The sequence below is a fragment of the Chrysemys picta genome, chromosome 12 (genome assembly GCF_011386835.1).
Source record: "Chrysemys picta bellii isolate R12L10 chromosome 12, ASM1138683v2, whole genome shotgun sequence".
NCBI lineage: Eukaryota > Metazoa > Chordata > Testudines > Emydidae > Chrysemys > Chrysemys picta.
Window position 1 is genome coordinate 14,023,057 of NC_088802.1, and position 21,210 is coordinate 14,044,266.

The 21,210-nt window shown below is 46.5% G+C and overlaps 1 protein-coding gene across 1 annotated transcript in view; it reads right to left on the reverse strand.

Annotated features, from left to right (window-relative positions):
- Positions 1 to 3,565: 3,565 nt before the first annotated feature.
- LOC101935446 (butyrophilin subfamily 1 member A1-like) overlaps positions 3,566 to 21,210 on the reverse strand; it is a 53,400-nt gene continuing 35,755 nt past the window's right edge. Inside the window, exons 7-9 of the mRNA XM_065565082.1 lie at positions 14,026 to 14,133; positions 7,067 to 12,306; positions 3,566 to 6,967 (exon numbers count right to left, since the gene is read on the reverse strand). Coding sequence (XP_065421154.1) covers positions 12,215 to 12,306; positions 14,026 to 14,133 — 200 coding nt within the window. The 3' untranslated portion in view covers positions 3,566 to 6,967; positions 7,067 to 12,214. The remainder of the gene's footprint in view (positions 6,968 to 7,066; positions 12,307 to 14,025; positions 14,134 to 21,210) is intronic.

The window sequence follows — 21,210 nt, forward strand, 5'->3', positions numbered from 1 at the left end:
GCCGGAAGGGGGCTCCTCATAACTGCTGCCATATTGTGATGCACCATAAAAAGTCATAAAGACACTTGGTGGAGGTTCCCTGGCAGACTGCCTGCTGCTTCATTCACACAGAGCTCTGCCAGCCAGGGGTTGCAGGAACTGATGGGGGAGCCCATTCATAGATAGACATTTACAAATGAACATTGCCTGGAATCTCTTCATGGCACTTCATGCTGTAAATTGTGAGTGACAACACATTTTTATGTCTTGTCAGATAGTAAAAACCATGTTGTATATTAACCTATTTGCCAACATACTGTAGAGACTCGTTCATAAGCTGACTTTTTTTAATAAAAAAGGGAAGCATCAGAGAAGGGGTTAGCTTATGAACTGGTATAGAGGGAGAGGTGGGACACAGCCCCTCCCCCCTACAGAGGGGGCAAGGAGCGGCAGCACACCCAGAAGGGAAGAGGTGAGACCAGAGTCTGTCTGCTTTTGGCCACGCTGCTCTGCCCCCAGCCTTGGAAGCAGCTGCAGCTCCGGAGCTGGCAGGCTGCAGCCCCGCCGCCTGGTCTGGCCCATTGGCGCAGACTGCACTTGTGTTACCCAGCCTGCCGGAGTAGCTCCGGGCAGGCCTGAGATACTCTCACCTAGCCCCAGGGCCTGCTCCAGGCACCAGCTTAACAAGCAGGTCCTTGGGGAGGCACGAGCGGCAATTCGGGGGCAGCAGGTCCCTCACTCCCTCTAGGAGCGAACGACCTGCCGCTGAATTGCTGCCGCCAATCGCGATCGCAGCTTTTTTTTTTTTTTTTGATTGGGGAGGCAGGAATGCTGGAGCTGGCCCTGCCTAGCCTGCCCCAGCTAAGGTGGGAAGGGATGGGATGGAGAGAGTGTGGGGGTTCTGGGCTACGGATGGGGTCATGTGGGGGGTGGTCATAGGGATTAATCCCCTGACCTCCAGCTTCTTTCCCCCCCAAATTTCCCCACCGGTTGCTGTCCCGGCCCGCCATTTTGTTTACTTAGGTCTACCTCTGTGCCTGCGGACACTCAAGGTAAACAAACTGTCTCAGCCCACCAGCGGCTTATTCTGATGGCCCGGGAGCCAAAGTTTGACGAACCCTGAATTATACGGTCGGTTTATGAATGGGTCATAAAAAAATTCCATTTTTACTTATCCATCTTGGGGGGAGCGGCTTATAAATGAACCGGCTTATGATCAAGAGTAAAAACCATGTTGTGTATTAACCTATTTGCCAGCATATTTCCACATGTAAAAACACACGAAGATTGGATAAGAAACCACAGTAATTACACATAATTCAGTGAGAATTAAGGAAAGGAACACAAATATTTCCAAAGGAAATTCTAGGGGAAAATTATCTATTTTTAGATTTAAATTTCCCTGTGTTTAAAAAACAGGAAAAACACATAGCTTCAGCAGCCCATGCCAGCTAGACACCAGCAGACAGGATAAAAACACAAATGAATCCATCACAAGATAATTTCAGGATATTTATTTTCAAATAATCAAGGTAAGTTTAGGGCAGTCTGCCATAAATGGCATATTGTGAATAAATCTTCAAAACTGAATTATGACATTGAAAATGTTCATATCACATCATGTTTAAAACAAAAAGTAGATCTAGCAATGCCATGTGATGTGCCTCAGACTCTGCTCAGCTCGCTCTTCAAGAAATTAGGTTCAATTGCTAATTTCAAGGAATTAGACCAATCAGTCACTATTTTTACAGAGCATTCCAGAAGGTGGTGGACAGAACCCAGAGGAATTGTGATGAATTTCCTGGAGCAACTTTCTTTTCTTTGTACTCTAAACCTCACATGACAACAAAAATATCACCCTTTTGACTGATTTATGGCCAAGAAGAAAACTTCACCAAATGTCATGTTATGTTTCATTAAGTGCCAGCATCTTTAATACAATTAAGTTAATTTGTGATGATTCAGTAAAGGAATACAACTCCTTCTCTTTTTCTTTATCAAACTACATTTGTTGTGTCCTTATAACCAAGAACATGAAGAGCCCGGCAGTACATTAAAATCAACAGTAGACAGTGACAGTACATTGTCTGAAAATAATGTTTCTAAAGACAAAGAAATTAAAAAAAGGAGATTGTAGAAGAGATTTTTATCTATAAGAAGATAGCATTTGATGTTGGGAAGTGTGTTTTGTTAATTGATGGGCTAACAAGAAAGGAAGGGTCATATTTTGAGTACCGATTATATTGATAGAAAGTTAAGAATCACATGAATTAATGCTGACAGAAGTTCAAGGAAAATTATATAATCTTGTGTAAGTTAATTTAAATATATTGCTTGATTAATTCTATCATTTTTCACCTATTAATTTTCAAAGATGTAGTGCAGGAGGTGGGTGTATGTGCCCTGCCTTCCAGAGAGAACCAGTCAAAACAATAAAGAGAGAGAGAGAGAGCAGCTGCACATGTGTGTAGTTGTGATGTTTATAACACATGTACATTGTCCCTGAACAACCCAGTCTGACAATTTAATAGTTTATTTTGTTGAGATAAATGATATTATTTAGAGAAGTTAAACTTCAATATAGTTTTCAGGGAAGAATCAAAAAATAAATGTAAATAATTCCATTTCTAAAAATACATTTAGATGCTTGTTTTTGAAATACGGTTGAAATGTAAATTAAAATGCTTTTGTATTTACACCTTGTTACAATACTATTTTCTTAAATAGAATAATCTTTTTTCCTTCATATTTTATATTAAGATTTCACCGGGGTAGAAAATACTGACAGGAGTGAATGACCCCATCCATCACCATCTGCTACCCCTGTTGCAGGGGACGGGGAAAGGTGAGGGCTGGGGGTTGCCAGGTGTCTGGTTTTCAACTAGAACCTCCAGCTGAAAAGGGAAACTGGTAGCATCCGGTCATCACAAAAAGTCCAGTTCCTGCAGTAACTGGCCCCCACCACTGGGGGCGGGAAGATCAGTGGCACTAGGAAGGGACAGTCTGTGCCGTGGGGTCACTGTCAGGGACAGAGATTCCCTCCAGCCTCAGCTGGGACCGGGCATATTATCAGGGGAGCCGCGTTTTTACCCGAGCGATAGGGATGGAAATAAGGGCGGAGTGTCCCGGAGAAGGTGTCAGTGAAAGTGAAGAGATGGGACCTGTCAGTCACATTGTAAAACGAGACCTCGCCTGCCTCATAGTCCAGGAAAATCCCCACCTGCTTTGGCCTGATGCTCACGGAAAGGAGGGTACAGGGGGAGGTGCTGGCCTTATATTTCCCATCCCTCAGCCACATGACCCAGTATCCATTCCCAGGTGTGTATGTGACCTTCCCCTTCCTGCGCACAGATTCTCTACAAACCCCCAGGTCCCAGCCTGTCTTGAGTCCCACCTCCACCTCCCAGTAACGCCTCCCGCCCGTGAACCCCTCAGTGCCCAGGACACAGTAACAATGATCAAATCTCTCAGGGTTGTTGGGCAGATCCTGGCATTTGTTTCCGCGTCTCACACGTTTCCGATCCTCAGACAGGATAAGCCAGGGATTTGCCGTGTCTGGATCCAGAGTCACGTCCACTGGGGAGAGAGTCACAGAGTCAATGTTGGGGAAGGGGCTGGTCACTGGGATCAAAGGGAAATTAACCTGCATCCCTGTTAATCGCTGTGGGGGGGAGGGGTTGTTTCCTGTGGGGAGTCAGGGCCCATCTGCCTGTGGGGAGACAATGAGGGGGAAAGGGCAGGAGGAGCGGGGGAGGGGTGGGAAGGTCTCAGTGGGGGAAGGGAGGGGTGGGGACAAGAAGAAACGTGTGAGAGGAGTAGAGGGGGGAGGGACAGAGGGGAGAGGCAGGCACAAGGTCATTGGGGGGCAAGAGGAGTAGGCACCAGGAGGACAGAGGGGTGTGAAGGGAAGGGCAGGTTCCCAAGGGCTGCAGGGGGTGAGGGGAGACGTGGGATCCATGGCAGAAGAAGGGGATGGGACCCTACCAAGAAAGGGGCTTCGGGGAGGGGGGGTGACAGGAGGCTCTCTGGGGCGGGTGATCCCCTAGAATGAGGCACTGATGAGCTGGTCTCAGGATTCCAACGCGCTCAGGGGCCAGGGGTGTAAAATAGCCCATAGCACAGCCATGCCCAATGGCCATAGCGTGTGCTGCGCTGGGGGAAATGAGCGGGGAGGGGAGCAGGGCTGGCAGGGGTCTGAACTAACCCAGAACTAGCCACCTAACTCCTCCTCCTCGTCACTCTGGCCCATCACATAACAAACAATGGCTAACATGTTAGATTGTTTTGCAAAAAATGAGGTAAGTATATGAATGTGCAGATGGACATTGTGTAGTATCTCTATCTACCTTCCTGGGTTGGGATGTTTGTAACTTTGCTAAATGTATTAATAAACAATTTGTAAATAGAAAAGAGTTCCTACAGTGTGAATGTTGCAGCTGTGCACATCGGGGTTCCCAACGATATAATAATTTAAATAATGCTGGACCTGATTTTGGGACAAAAACCTGTTAACCCTCAAAGCGAGAACTAAAAATTCTTAAGTAATCAACATAGAATCTATAGATCGGACTACATGCCCCTGTGATGTTGCACTCAATATGCTTTATGAAAGTATGCTTATGAATATGACGTAACTGGAATATATTTTTCACTAAATACCCCTTGTATGGTGTCATTAGAAAGCTTGTAATCTACTAAGTGTGTTCATGCTCTCTGTTTGCATGTATTATTTCTATATCTGGAGTTAGGAGAATAAGACATAAACTTGTATCACTGATGTAAACATATTAAGTGGAAGCCATTAAGGATGCTCCAGAAACAATCAGTTGTAAATGGCCTTAGATACTTGAAAGCCTTCCCGTGTACCTGTGGGCCAGCCCATGGGGAATGGAGAGTAGGGGTTTTACAGTGACATGTGACCATGTCACCTGATAAGGAAATCCATCTTAAATCTGGTACTTTTCCATTTAGAAGGAGGGGTGAGGACACAGAGAGACAAAAGATTCCCACCTTGTGACAAAGCTATAATAGGGGGTGGAGCAGGACAAAGAAGGCTGCCAGTCATGAGAAAACCCCTTCTTATCACCTGAGATGTCTGCTGGATCCAACAAAGACTGTACTGGGGAAAGGATTGGGCCCAGACTAGGAAGTAGTATAGTCTGTGAAAGAAGCTTATTGGAACATCTTTGAGGGCAAGATATTATCTGTAATCAGTTTCTTAATGTATTAGGCTTAGGCTTACATGTTTTGCTTTGTGACTTACTTTGTTCTGTCTGTTATTACTTGAAACCACTTAAATCCTCCTTTTTATACTTAATAAAATCACTTTTTAATTAATAAACCCAGAGTAAGTGATTAATAGCTGGGGAAGCAAACAGCTGTGCATCTCTCTCTCTCAGTGATATAGAGGACAAACAATTTGTGAATTTACCCGGTATAAGCTTTATACAGAGTAAAACAGATTTATTGGGGGTTTGGATCCCATTAGGACCTGGGTGTCTGGGTGCTGGAGACAGGTGCTGAGCTTTTCTTAGTTAAAGTCTGCTGCTTTGGGGGCATGGCCCAGACCCTGGGTCTGGGTTGCAGCAGGCTAGCTTGTCTGGCTCAACAAGGCAGGGTTCTGGAGTCCCAAGCTGGCAGGGAAAACGAGCTCAGAGGTAATTTCAGCACATCAGGTGACAGTCCCAAAGGGACCGAACTTGTCACAGCCCCCTCACACCCATTGCCATCCCCTTCATTGGCTCCAATCCTTGTCCCCACCCCCAGGATCTGCCCGCCCACTCCTCACCTGTCACCTCCTGCTGCTCCCCAACTACCAACTCCACTCACCTTCTTTCTCCCTTTGTTCCAGGAGTAGTGGGAACTGGTGGGAGAAGAGAACAAACTCCCTGCTGCTGAGCATCATCCAACCACCGCCTCCTCCTTCCTTCCTCAGACCCCCCTGCTCTCACCTGGCTTCCCAGCACCAACTGCCCCCCCCTCCTGTGCTGGTTTAATTAACACTGACTCATCCAGGCACTGGGCACTAGCACAGTGCATATGTGCAAGGTCCATGTCCTATGGTAGCACATTAGACCCATGCTCTGTGAAAGTCCCGTGGCATTACAGGGCTTCGCTCCCCAACCCCTCCCCTGTCACTGCCTCTCCATCCAGTCCAGTTCAGTGTCCTGTCTGTTATCGGAGTAGTGAATGGATGCTCTTGTTGTTAAAGTGCTGACCTAGGAACCAGCAGACCTAGGCACAGGTTTGCCACAGCAGAGGGCAGTCAGGGCTTGTGGTCCCTGGGAGGGGACATGAGGGGATGCTTCTCCTCTTTCCCTTGGGAGAAACTTTAAGGGCTTGTCTACATGGGGAAAAGCCCTGAGTAGCTAGTGCAGAACAGCTAGCCAGCACTGGCTGCCTGTGCAGACACTCTTATTCCATGCCAAGAGATCTCTTGTCTGGTTTGTATAATCCACACTGGAAGAATATGAGTGCAGAATATTCCACACTAGTTGTGCTGGGCTCTTCCCCGTGAATTCTCCACGCTGAGAAGCCTTAAGTGTGGGGAGAGGAGGTTTAAATTCCTTGTTCCTCACCCCATTGACCCTTCTAGAGCCACCAGCTGCCCCTCTGCCCTCCATCCACTCTGCTATTGCATCCAGCAGTGTCAGGGTTGTATAAGCTCATCAATTGGATGTTTCTGCCAAAAATGGTCAGCAGTGAAATAAACAATTAATTGACTGGAGGCTATATCATAGCAACAGAGAGCAGTGAAACAATTGTCTGTTTGCACCAGCTCCCCCTCACAGCAGGTACCCTAGCGGGGGTGCGAATAACCAAACCCTCAGACTTTCACACAGACAATGACATTTTGCCCGACCCCTTAGTTATTGTGAAAGCTGTAAGAGGACTGAGCAGGGACCGAATATCCCAGGGGAATGGGACTGAGAGTGACTGAAGCAGTATTAGCGTTAGTTACCTGCATAGCTTCGGGCTCTGGTGAGTCCTGAAATAATCAGACATGAGAATTTACAGAAACGAAATACAGACTTGACAAGTCCCATACTGCGAAAACCAAACTCCACAAACCAGAAACGGAGCTTACCCAGTTCTGCCAGAGGGTCCATAGGAATGAGAGGGGAGAAAAGAGAAAAAAGAACATAAATGAATCAATAGGAGAGATTCTCAATTACAGAAGTGCCCCGTTCTAAACCCAAATTATATTGACTTCAGTGGGAATTTTGCCTGAGTAAGGACACCAGGATTAGGCTCCTAATCAGTAGTTAGGGCTTCTGCTTTATCACATCTGATCCTGCAAACCCTCCCCACAGAAATCAATGGGACTGCACCTGTGAGGATCACTCATGTGAATCAGGGGGGCAGAATGGGGCCCATAGTGATAAAGGGTCCGATTCTCTCTCCTGCTCAGGTCACTGTGTGCAGGGATGGTGCAGACTGGCAGGAACCAGGCCCCCGGACATCAGAGAATTCCCCTGGCGTAGGGAGAGCTCAGCTGGGGTAAAACAGCGTACCTGGCTCCTGTGCCAACTACCCCCCCACCCTACCCCCCGGGGTGTAGGAGGCTTGTCAGGGTGGGAGGGGTTAGGAGGAGGTGTGCTGGGGCAGAGCAGAGCACAATCACCAATCTCAGGGACCACAGCCAGCTGGAGCAAATTAGAGCAGCCCCTGGGGCAGCCTGAGAATCAGGGAGCCATAACCAGCTCCCTCACTGCCCCCACCCTGTACCCCAAGCAGATCCTAGCACAGCAGAAAATCTGGGTCTCCAGCTCAAAGAACTCTTCCATTATAAGTGTTTACATAATGTGGATGATGCAGGTGTGACCACAAGAGTTGCTAAGCACTTGCAACTGCTGCTGGCTTCAGTGGGATCAGACCCATGTGCCTGATCCTACAGCTGTTGTGTGTGGAAGGCAACAGGGCTCAGGGGCCCAATCCTGCTCCAAGCAAACCAGTGGTGTGGGAGCATGTCAGTGGAGAACTCACATGGCTGGGCTCTATTGGTATAAATAATTATTGTTCTTGTTACTGGGTGTCTGTGGTGTCATGGAGTGAAGTTTGTTTGTTTGTGTTTAAGAGTATTTCCAAGGGTTGATGTTGTGAAAAATAAAACTGTTAATATTCATATTTCAATACCACAAATTTTCCATCCATTATTTCTGGATAATGTCTGGATTTCCCCTTGTTGTGTATGGTACCTGTAACAGTAACACATTAATTTTTTACACTAGCATTTCTTTGCACACATAGTTCTGAGTGTTCCTTTTCCAATTTAAAGCATAATCAAAACTAGTAAAAACACACATACCTTTCACTGCCTCGTATTCCTCTGGAAAGTAAAAGACATCGTGAGTTAACGTTGAGTCTCAAAACTTAATGCACAATAGTCAAGCTAACAGCAAAGTCTTCCTCACCGGTGATACGAATGTTTTGCAAGATTTGTCCAGAAGCCGCTATGCAGAGCACAGCACAGGAGCTGGCTTCTTATGGAGGCAGGGACCCAACTTTAGGGTTGCCAACTTTCTAATTGCACATAACCCAACACCCCTTTCCTGAGGCCCCGCCCCTTCCCTGAGGCCCTGCCCCCCACTTGCTGTTTCCCCCCTCTCTCCATTGCTCATTGTCCCCCACCCTCACTCACTTTCACCGGGCTGGGGCAGGGGCTTGGGGTGCAGAAGGAGGATTAGGGCTCCGGCTGTGACCAGGGATGAGGGCTTTGGGGTGCAGGAGGGGCTCCTGGCTTCAGCAGCAGTTTGGGGTGCAGGAGGGGTGGGCTCTGGCTGCAGGTGTGGGCTCTGGGGTGGGGCTGGGAATGAGGGGCTTGGGGTACAGGAGGGAGCTCAGGGCTGGGGCAGGGGGTTGGAGTGTGGAGGTGCAGGCTCCGGGAGGGAGTTTGGGTGCATGAGGGGACTCCAGGCTGGGGCAGGGGGTTGGGGTGTAGGGTCCTGGCGGTGTTTACCATGGCTCTTGGAAGCGGTCGCCAGGTCCCTGAGGCACTTAGGTGCAAGGGTGGCCAGGGAGGCTTTGTGCACTGCCCTTGGGGTGCAGGCGCTGCCCCTGCAGCTCCCAATGGTCACAATTCCCATCCAATGGGAGCTGCAGAGCCAGCACTCGAGGCATGGGCAGCACACAGAGCTTCTCTGGCTGCCCATGTGTCTATGGGCCTCAGGGACCTGGTGGCTGCTTCTGGGAGCCTGCCTTAGCCTGGGGTTCCCACTGTGCCACTGACCAGACTTTTAATGGCCCGGTCGGTGGTGCTGACCAGAGCTGCCAGGGTCCCTTTTCAACCAGGTGTTCTGGTGTCCTGCCCCAGCTGTTACATATACTTTGTATACACCTCAGATACTGCACAGATCAACATGGACCAAAGAGCAGGGTTTCTTGGCTCCACATCACTACTCTCTGTCCCTTCCACACTGATCCCTGCAACCCCCCACCCACCTACCTGTGGTGTTTAGATGCTGCATGTGATTATTAGAACTGGGAGCACTGGCTGTTGGGAGTCTGAAAGGACAGGAAACAGGAAGGAGGGGGAGGAGTTGAGGAAGCTGGGTGAGTTACAGAGTGTGCAGCTACAGCTTGGTAAAGAGATTTCCATTGTAAATAAAGTTCTGTTGAAGTTTGTTAATACCTTGCCTGGTGGATACAACACTACCCCTCATCATCCCCCATCCTCTGCACAGACACACATACCTTTAAGCCCTATACCCTGCCATAAATCCATATCCCAGGGCCAGTCTCCTGCCCCACTGCACATTGTTATTTGCATTCCAGTAGCATCTAGAGGTCACACTCAGGGCCAGGACCCATTGCGCTAGGTTCTGTACACACACACTCAGGACCAGGCCCCATGGCGTTAGGTCCTGTACGCACACACACAGGGCTGAGCCCCACTGCACTAGGTCCTGTACACACATACTCAGGTCCAGGCCCCACAACGCTAGGTCCTGTACACACACACTCTCCAGACTGGAAGGTGACACAATCCCTACTCCAAAGAGTTTACAATCTAGGGTCCTGACCCTGAAAATATTTATGCCCAGCTATAACTTTACTCAGAAACCTGCCCCTCTTCCCCACCCACCCCTCCAGGTACTGCCTCATCTTCCTCCTCCCCTTTATTGCTGAACTCAGTGAACCCAGTCTGAAAACAATGCTTATGCCTCCAACTGTCTTAGATCCCTTCCAGTCTGACGTCCCTCCTTGCCAGTCTAGTCAGACGGCTCTCACTGGGGTCCCTAATGATCTTCCTGGCCAAATCACAGCACCCACAATCTCGGGGGCGGGGGTTATTCCTCCCTCTGCACACCCAGGCCATTTCCAAACACCGCTGCTCCTTCCTGAGTGTTATCTCCAGTATCGTCCTTTTCTCTCCATCCCTGCAGCACAGGCCCTCACTATATCCCGCCACTATTAACATCCTCTTCTATGGCTCCCAGACACACCCACTGTCCCCCTTCTGTCCACACGAACTGCATCTAACAAAGAGACAGTCCCTGCCCCAGAGAGCTCACCCTCTGCATGGCCGATTGGGTACAACAGGGGGATGAAATACATAAGTGGGGTGAATGGGTTGGGAGGGGAAGGTAACGATAAAAACAAACCAAAGCCCAGCTCACCACGTGCCCAGCCAGTGCCAGACAGGAGAGATTCCAGGGGCTAACTGGTGAGGGACCTAAAGGCAAAGATAAGGAGCTTCTGAGGGAGTGGAGCTGAAGAGGTCTCAGTGGAGGGACACCAAATGGTGGATGTGGTAGCAGAGACAAGCCCCTGAAGGCTGATCCTAGCAGCCGTGTTTTGGATGGAGATGAGGGGACAAAGCAGCTGGTGTCAAGGCTGGACAGGAGGAGATCACAGCAGTGGAGGTGTGAGATGGTGGGGCCTGAACGAGAGCCTGGGCTGTCAGGACAGACAGGAGATGCTGAATCTGTGACGTGTTATGTACACAGGAGCAGGGAGACTGGGATGAGGTCAGGACATGGGGGCCCAGAGAGAGGCTGAGTCAGAGACGATGCCCAGATTTCTGGCCTGAGTGACTGGGAGAATGAATGCGCTGTTAGGGTGGCCAACATTGTATTTCAAAACTACAGGATAGTTTTTCTGCTCTCCCCAACCCCTGACCTGGGCTTACATCATGGAGCGGTTTTCCCAGCCAGAGCAGGGGAAATACCCCCTGGACCCCTCCTGAAAGAAGCCACCTCGAGCAGGTTCCAGACCCCAGGCCTCCCACTCTGCTCTGGGCTCCCTCCAGCCAGCCCAGGCCTCACACCCCAGATAAAGGTGTGTGTGTCTGTGCAGAGGATGGGGGATGAAGAAGGGTAGGTGGGTCAGGGGGTGTAGGGATCAGTGTGGGAGAGACAGAGAGTTGTGATGTGGAGCCAGAGCTCTGCCCTGTAGTAACATCATGAGGGGGGAATTGAAAAACATTGTGCGCCTTTAAAAATCAGTTTTATTTAATGAAGAACCTCACAGACTGCTCTGCATTAATCAGACCTGGGTGGTTATTGTATGGCATCGCTGCAGGGTGGAGCTGAGGGTGAAATCCTGCCCCCTCCTACATTACCAGGGTATGGAAGGGCCAGAACACAGGGGAATCTCATCTGAGGATCCTGTTAAATACTGGACAAGTCTCTCTGGGTTCATCTACACTGCAAAAAACCCCTCAGGAGTGGGTCTCACAGCCTGAGTCAACTGTCTCAGGTTTGTGAGGCTCACACTATGGGGCTGAAAAATAGCAGGATAGACATTCCCACTCAGGCTGGCACCTGGGCTCTGAAACCCGGCAAGGGGGAAGGGTCTCAGAGCCTGGGCTCCGGCCTGAGCAGGAATGTCTACATTGCTAATATTTAGCCCTGCAGCGCCAGTCCCAGTCAGTTGACCCAGGCTCTGAGATTTGCAGCCACGGGTGTTTTTTGCACAGTAGATATACCCACAGTCTCCAGCAATGAGGCTGACCAAGCTGGGCTGGTGTATTCATGACCATGGGCTTAAGGTGCCATTTCTGTAATTCCCATGGAGTTTATTAGGACAAATGGTCCCTTCCCCTTCAGAGCCTGTGTCAGCACCAGCAGCCCCTGAGCTCACTGCTTGGGCTCTGGTGCCGATATGGAGATGTTCTCCATCACTCATTCAAACAGGCTGTAACTCCACCTGCTAAAATTGAGCTAAAAGTGTTAAACTGAGACTCCACAGCATTAAAAATGGCTTTCACTTGAGTTAAGTTGTCTCAAGAGAGCTAACTCGATTGACATGACATGAAATCTTCAAACCATCCCATTGGTCCCAGACACTGACCTTTCTGTCTCTTCATGTCAGATCGCAGAGCCTCTAGAGGGAGAAAATGGAGAGACGTGAGATTTCACCCCGTAGTGTTTGTGGGGATAATGTTAATATCAGTTAATGTAACTGGCCCAGACAGCAGGGTCTCTAGAGAGAGAACAGGGTGAGAGGTCATCAATTTACAGATTCCAAGGCCAGAAGGGACCATTGTGATCACCTAGTCTGACCCCTGTATAACACAAGCCCGTGGGCTTCACTACAACAATTCCTAGAGAGGATCTTTTAGAAAAAATCCAATCTTGATATACAAACTGCCAGTGCTGGAGAATCCACCTTGGGATTGGCCCTTGGGAAACTGTTGCAACAGTTAATTAATAATGGTGAGATTTCACCCTGTCGTGTTTATGGGATAACTCTGCTGTCAGATAATGTAATGGGCCCAGACATTGACCTTTCTTGCTCTCCATATCAGGTCGTATGGTATTTAGGGAGAGAAAAGGGTGAGAGGTGAGATTTCACCCTGTCATGTTTATGGTGCGGTTCCTGCTATTCATGTAATTTTTCTGTAATTATGAAAGCGAGGCAGACAGACTGACAAACAGGACACACAGACAGATCTGTCTCAACATCCCTGCACTCAGCGTCCCTGCTGCCTCGGCCCCACTGACCATCACCTCTAGGGGCTGCTCTAAGTGTCTCCCCCAGGAGCCATCCCTGCTGCCTGGGCCCTGTCGCACTCCTGTCTGATCTGGCTGCTCCCCTCTGTGCCCATCCCCTGAACAGCCCCAGCTCTCCCCAGCTCCTGACTGTGGGGATGGGGGAGGGAAGTGAGCAACGGGAACGGGGCATTGGCCTGGGCTGGATAACGGACGGGGTTTGGCTGGCTCAATCCTAGGCCAATTCCTGACCTTGTAGGTGGTACTTGCCACGGGTCCTAATGATAAGTGGTAACAGCTCCTCTTAGATGGGGGTGGGGGAAGAATGGGGTGGAGGGGCCTTTCTTTAGCTAGATGCTCAGGTCAGCAGAATTTCAGGCTGAACAAACCTTAGTGTAGTTAAGATAACTGCTAATCTGTCCATTTTCACAGCCACTGCTTTGCCCTTCTGCAGCTCCTACTCAGCTAGATGGGTGGGGGGCAAGCACCGACTGGGTGGCAGAATTGACCCTAAACCCCCCCCCTCTCCTCCTTTGCTTTCTGTTTTTCCTGCAAGCAGCCAAGTTACAGATGTCGGCGCTCCAAGTCCAGCTCACTGAGCCCCACATGGTGTTTCAATCTGACCCAGGCCGATCCCCAGGGAACAGTTCAGAATCACAGTCGATTGGGATCCCTGAGTGAGATCTGAAGAAGTGAAACCACTTGACACTTCCCGGTTCAGACAATGTCATAATTTTTTCAGCTCCCTCTTCACCCTCAGCCTGGCTCCCACTGCCTGACACGTCCTCCAAACATTGAATCCATGTATCTCTTAGAGTTGCCAACCCTCCAGGACTGGTCTGGAGTCTACCGGAATCACCATCCATCTCCCAGTGACTACTGAAAGCAATCCAGAAGATTTTAATAGGAGATTTTAAGAAAATGACATTATGTCATGTTGGTAAAAATAGCTCCCGGAATAGGTTCAGTCAGAGTTGGCAACCCTATATCTCTACTTTTGTTTTTGTTTTTCAGTCAGTCAGTCAAGCAAGCAAGCAATTTCTCTCTCTCTCTCTCTCTCTCTCTCTCTCTCTCTCTCTCTCTCACCAAATCCCCCCTCTTGTTACTTCACCTTTCGCTCTGTGTTGCCTCCAGAAGCAGTAACTGGCCAGGGGAAAGAGAACAGCCAGCATCACCCCCAGAGCCACCATCCAAGGATTGACTCGTGGGAAAAACAGCTCTGCAAGAGAAAGTGCCATTGACTTGGGAGAAAACACGTGCAGAATGAAAGCAGGACACTGTGACAGTGGTGACACTGTGACTAGTTAAAAGAATCTCACCGGGAAATACACAGTGAGATGTGGCTCCTCTGTGCTTTATTATTAAGCCAATGAAAGTCCAAGCTTTAGCCTGGTTACTGAACATAGTTAATTAATGGGAGGGGGCACGTCAGGGGAAGGGAGGGAATAGGGTGGAGCTCCATGATGTTACAGCTATCCTTCTGTAGCCAATGCTGAAATGTATCAGATAAATTTAGGATATAGAGGTGAAATATAAATATTAGGGCTGCTGATTAATCACAGTTAACTCACGCAATTAACTCAAAAATATTAATCGCAATTTTAATCGCAATGCTAAACAATAGAATACCAATTGAAATTTATTAAATAGTTTTGTATGTTCTTCTACACTTTCAATTACAACACAGAATACAAAGTGTACAGCACATGTTGTTCATTTTAAGAACACTTTCACAGCAGATTTGACAAAAAGCAAAGAAGATACCAATGTGAGATTTCTAGAGATAGCTACAGCACTTGACCCAAGGGTTAAAAATCTGAAGTGCCTTCCAAAAGCTGAGAGGGACAAGGTGTGGAGCATGCTTTCAGAAGTCTTAAAAGAGCAACACTCAGATGTGGAAACTACCGAACCTGAACCACCAAAAAGGAAAATCAACCTTCTGCTGGTGGCATCTGACTCAGATGATGAAAATGAGCATGCATTGGTCCACGCTGCTTTGGACTGTTATCGAGCAGAACACATCATCAGCATGGACGCATATCCTCTGGAATGGTGGTTGAAGCATGAAGGGACAAATGAATATTTAGCGCATCTGGCACGTAAATATTTTGCGATGCTGGCCACAACAGTGCCATGTGAACAGCTGTTCTCACTTTCAGGTAACATTGCAAACAAGAAGCGGGCAGCATTATTTCCCGCAAATGTAAACAAACTTGTGTGTCTGAGTGGACAAGAAGTAGGACTGGACTTCTGAATGCTAAAGTTTTATATTGTTTTATTTTTAATGCAGGTTTTTTTTGTACATAATTCTACATTTGTAAGGTCAACTTTCATGATAAAGAGATTGCACTCCAGTACTTGTTGTGACGTTCCCCTCTGGTGCTATCTGCTAGGTCACTTCAATCTTTGAGTCTGGGAGCCAGACTTACCCTGCTCTGCTCTGAGAACCCCCACTCCTGGGCTGTTCAGACACAGCCTCTGGCATGTAAGCTGCTCCCAGCTACTCGCAACCGAATGACACTAGCCAATATCTCCGGTCCCAGACACAACACTAGGAGCCTCCATCTTGCAGTGTCTAGTTATGCCTGCTGGATACTGCAAGCTTATATAAGTTTTTCAATTTAACAAAGAAATTGATATATACCATGTTTGTTATGCCAAGGGGAGTCTCTGACACACTTCAAACCAAACGCATTGCTTCAAGTAGAATAAACAAACAGATTTATTAACTATAAAGATAGATTTTAAGTGATTATAAGTCAAAGCACAACACGTCAGATTTGGTCAAATGAAATAAAAGCAAAACACATTCTAAGCTGATCTTAACACTTTCAATGCCCTTATAAACTTAAATGCTTCACACCACAGGCTGTCTGGTTTCTCTTCAGCCAGGCTCTCCCCTTTAATCAGTGCCTCAGTCGCTTGGTGTGATGGGTGTAAATGTAGGTGGAAGAGAGAGAGAGAGCATGGCAAACGTCTTTCCCTATTATCATGTTCTTTCTTCCCTCTTGGCTTTGCCCCGCCCCCTTCAGAGTCAGGTGAGCATTACCTCATCACAGTTCCAAACTGACCAAAGGAAGGGGAGCGACTCCCTTTTGAGTCCAAGAAAACCTTTTGTTGTTGCCTAGGCCAGCGTCCTTTGTTCCTGTGATGCTGGGCTGGGTTTGTCCCATACATGCCCTGATGAGGTGTGAACTGCCTCTCTGCTCTTGGAGAGTTTTTGCCTGGACTTGCTTTAAGCCATGAGGATACATTTTCAGCCTCGTAACTATATACATGAAATTATAACCTATGACATTATTATAACATTACTGTATCAATTACTATAACAACCATGATCAGTGAATTATGAGCCTTCCGAATACACCCAACATGACAAACTTGGCATTGCATGCCACATAATCATTTTATAAAGATGAACATAGGGGGTAGGGTGTTCCCCCAAGGTACAGTGTCACACTTATATTAGGTGAATTGAAAAATACTATTTCTTTTGTTTTTACAGTGCAAATATTTGTAATCAAAAATAAATATAGTGAGCCCTGTACACTTTGTATTCTGTGTTGTAATTGAAATCAAAATACTTGAAAATGTAGAAGACATCCAAAAATATTTAAATAAATGATATTATATTATAGTTTAACAGCAAGATTAATTGTCCAATTAATCACAGTTAATTTTGTTAATCGCTTAACAACCCCAATAAATATTAATCAGTGTTGTAATACAGGCCTACTGGCCTCAGGCCTGTAAAATATCTGACATAGCCAAATTAGGCCTCAGGACTTAGTGTACATTAGCATAAGTACATTAATAATATACCTGCTGAGTTTGTGGCTGTTTGTGATATGCTGATGTTTTGAAAAGAAGTGCTGGGTTTGTATTATAATGTCTATGAGAAATCCGTACACATCACAAGACAACCGTTGGTAGCCGGGTGACAGACTTCTGCCTGTTACTATGTTGACACGGTGATGTAAATGTTAATGAATATAAGGGGAACTAATGAGTTCACCAATGAGAAATGGAGCACCCCAAAAGTAGTGAGGTATGGAAGTTGAAATAAGGAATAGGGGTTATAACCTTCATAAATATGTTTGAACCCCAGTGGGCATCAGCATAACAGATTATAAAAGCTGTACCCCAGCCTGTGCGCCTTGGTGGGGGGAGATGCCAGGATGATGGGCACTGGTGGTGGCGGTGATGAAGGTGAGGAGGATGAAGATGAGGAGTAACAGTTTGGGTTTGTCTGCAAGAACTGGTGTGAGTAGTGCAAATACTATGCATTCTATATTGGTTTCTTTCTACTTTGCCAGACTGCAGCATGTGTATTGTTTGGCTGGCTAATCAAAGTAATTAGTATAGAGAGAGCACTATGTAGTCTCTGTTGTGCACCATGGGGTCCCCTTTCTATTGATAACCTCTCTACTGTAGTCGATCTTGGGGGCTGAACTCTCACAGATTAAATTAGGTTAAACTGTCAGCTTACTGTGCGTTCTTGGTTAAAGTAACCCATAACCATAGATAAGGCTAAACCCCACTGACATAACTTCAAGCAGTCCCTAGGCTGCTCTAACTGATCCCAAGGCTGCAGCCAGTGCCGACTGGCCGTCAGAATCAGAGAGTTGTGACCAGCTTCCTGACACCTCCGACTCACCTCTGCTCAGTGGGGCTCAGCCACATGAGACAACCTGCCCCAAAATATGTTAATGAAGGACTTTAATAAAAACAAAATGTAAGTCTGGAAATTCAGAGTAAAAATGTCTACAGATTCCTGTTGCCTGGCCCCTGGAGCAATGGCTGAATAGAGGTATTAAGTGATTAGTGGTATATTGAAAACTGTGTACATATTACAAGTGTCACTTTAAATCCTGAGGTGATTCCTGGTGCTGCTTGTAGGTTGAGGGGCTATGCAGGGAGTGTACAATCTGGGTCCTCTGCAGTCAATCTGCAAAGAATCAACCTACACATAGGTGGGTTGAGCTCTACCTCTGCCTTAGGGAGCAGCCTGCTTTGTCTCTCTCTGTATTTGGCTGTGATGTGTTAGAGTTTTGGAGTCTTAAAAATAAAGCAGTGTTACATTGAAACCTTTCAGGAAGAGTATTTATGTTTTGTTTCTAACTCTCCATGTGTATGCTCTGAATTAAAAAATTGTAATTACAAATTACAAAGGATGAATATAAACAAATAACACAAGTATGTAGGGACAAAATTAGAAAGACCAAGGTACAAAACAAGATTAAACTAGCTAGAGACATAAAGGGTAAAAGAAAATATTCTACAAATACATTAGAAGCAAGAGAAAGACCAAGGACAGGGTAGGCCTGTCACTCAATGAGGGGGAAAAAACAATAAGAGAAAATGTGGAAATGGCAGAAGTGCTAAATGACTTTTTTGTTTTGCTTTCCATCAGAAAGGTTAGTAGTGAGTGGACATTTAACATAGAGAATGCCAGTGAAAATGAGATAGGATCAGAGGCTAGGGAAAGAAAAAGTTAAAAATTACGTAGACAAGTTAGATGTCTTCAAGTCATCAGGGCCTGATGAAATACATCCTAGAATACTCAAGGAGCTGACTGAGGAGATATCTGAGACATTAGCAATTATCTTTGAAAAGTCATGGAAGACAGGAGAGATTCCAGAAGACTGGAAAAGGGCACTATATTTGCCAGTCTATAAATAGGGAAATAAGGACAACCAGGGAAACTGCAGATCAATCAGCTTAACTTCAGTACCCAGAAAGATAATGGAGCAAATAATTAAGGAATCAATTTGCAAACACCTAGACGATAATAAGGTGATAAGTAACAGCATGATTTTGTCAAGAACAAATTGTGTCAAATCAATCTAATAGCTTTTTTGACAGGGTAACAAGCCTGGTGGGTGGGGGGAAGTGGTAGATGTGGTATATCTTGACTTTAGTAAGGCTTTTGATACTGTGTCCTATGACCTTCTCATAAACAAACTAGGGACATACAATCTAGATGGAGCTACTATAAGGTGGGTGCATAACTGGTTGGAAAACCGTTTGCAAAGAGTAGTTAGTGGTTCATAGTCAAGCAGGAAGGGCATATCAAGTGGGGTCCCACAGTTCTGGGTCCGGTTCTGTTCAATATCTTCATCGATGATTTAGATGGTATCATAGAGAGTACACTTATAAAGTTTGTGGATGATACCAAGCTGGGAGGGGTTGCAAGTGCTTTGGAGAATAGGATTAAAATTCAAAATGATCTGGACAAACTGGAGAAATGATCTGAAGTAAATAGGATGAAATTCAATCAGAACAAATGCAAAGTACACCATTTAGGAAGAAACAGTCAGTTGCACACATACAAAATGGAAAATGACTGCCTAGGAAGGAGTACTGCAGAAAGGGATCTGGGGGTCATAGTGGATCATAAGCTAAATATGAGTGAACAGTGTAACACTGTTGCAAAAAAAGTTAACATCATTCTGGGATGTATTAGCAGGAGTATTGTAAGCAAGACATGAGAAATAACTCTTCCACTCTACTCTGTGCTGATACGGCCTAATCCGGAGTATTGTGTCCAGTTCTGAGTGCCACATTTCAGGAAGGATGTGGACAAACTGGAGAAAGTCCAGAGAAGAGCAACAAAAATGATGAAAGGTCTAGAAAACATGACCCATGAGGGAAGATTGAAAAAAACTGTGTTTGTTTAGTCTGGAGAAAAGAAAACTGAGAGGGGACATGATAACAGTTTTCAAATACATAAAAGGTTGTTACAAGGAGGAGGAAGAAAAATTCTTCATTAACCTCTGAGGATAGAACAAGAAGCAATGGGCTTAAATTACAGCAAGGGCAGTTTAGGTTGGACATTAGGAAAAATGTCCTAACTGTCAGGGTGGTTAAGCACTGGAATAAATTGCCTAAGGAGGTTGTGGAATCTCCATCATTGGGGATTTTTAAAAGGAGGTTAGACAAACACCTGTCAGGGATGGTCTAGATTATACTTAATCCTGCCATGAGTGCAGGGGACTGGACTAGATGACCTCTCAAGGTCCCTCTCAAGGTCCCTTCCAGTCTTACGATTCTATGATTCTATAACAATCACATCATTCGGAGCGTACCAAGAGGTTATTAAGCAGTCCAGCACTTTGAAATCTCAGATGAAGAGTACTTTACAAATGCAATATTCTTATTATTACAGTGATGAAATATTCATTCTGTATTAACCAAGTTATTTGATAGATAATAATACATAAAATCTGAACCTTTTTTCTGAAAATTAAGCTGCTCTTACATAAGATTTTGTTTCTGAATATTTTGGGCTGATCCTTTATTGCTAGCACTCCCAATGCTCCCACCAACCTGGTTATGCAGGAAGGCAGGATCATAGAATCATAGAAGATTAGGGTTGGAAGAGACCTCAGGAGGTCCTCTAGTCCAATCCCCTGCTCAAAGCAGAACCAACACCAACTAAATCATCCCAGCCAGGGCTTTCTCAAGCCGGGCCTTAAAAACCTCTAAGGATGGAGATTCCACCACCTCCCTAGGTAACCCATTCCAGTACTTAACAACCCTACTAGTGAAATAGTGTTTCCTAATATCCAACCTAGACCTCCCCCACTGCAACTTTGCTTCTTCTTCTGTCATCTGCCACCACTGAGAACAGTCGAACTCCATCCTCTTTGGAACCCCACTTCCTGTAGTTGAAGGCTGCTATCAAATCCCCCCTCACTCTTCTCTTCTGCAGACTAAATATGCCCAGTTCCCTTAGCCTCTCCTCATAAGTCATGTGCCCCAAACCCCTAAATCATTATCATTGCCCTCTGCTGGACTCTCTCCAATTTCTCCACATCCCTTATGTAGTGGAGGGACCAAAACTGGATGCAATACTTTGGTTGTGGCCTCACCAGTGCTAAATAGAGGGAAATAATCGCTTCCCTCGATCTGCTGCTAATGCTCCTACTAATGCAGCCCAAAATGCCGTTGGCCTTCTTGGCAACGAGGGCACACTGTTGACTCATATCCAGCTTCTCGTCCACTATAATCCCCAGGTCCTTTTCTCCAGAACTGCTGCTTAGCCAGTCGGTCCCCAGCCTGTAGCGGTGCATGGGATTCTTCCATCCTGAGTGCAGGACTCTGCACTTACCCTTGTTGAATCTCATCAGATTTCTTTTGGCCCAATCCTCCAATTTGTCTAGGTAACTCTGGACCATATCCCTACCCTCCAGCGTATCTACCTCTCCCCCCCGCCCCGAGCTTAGTGTCATCTGCAAACTTGCTGAGGATGCAATTAATCCCATCATCCAGATCATTGATAAAGATGTTGAAC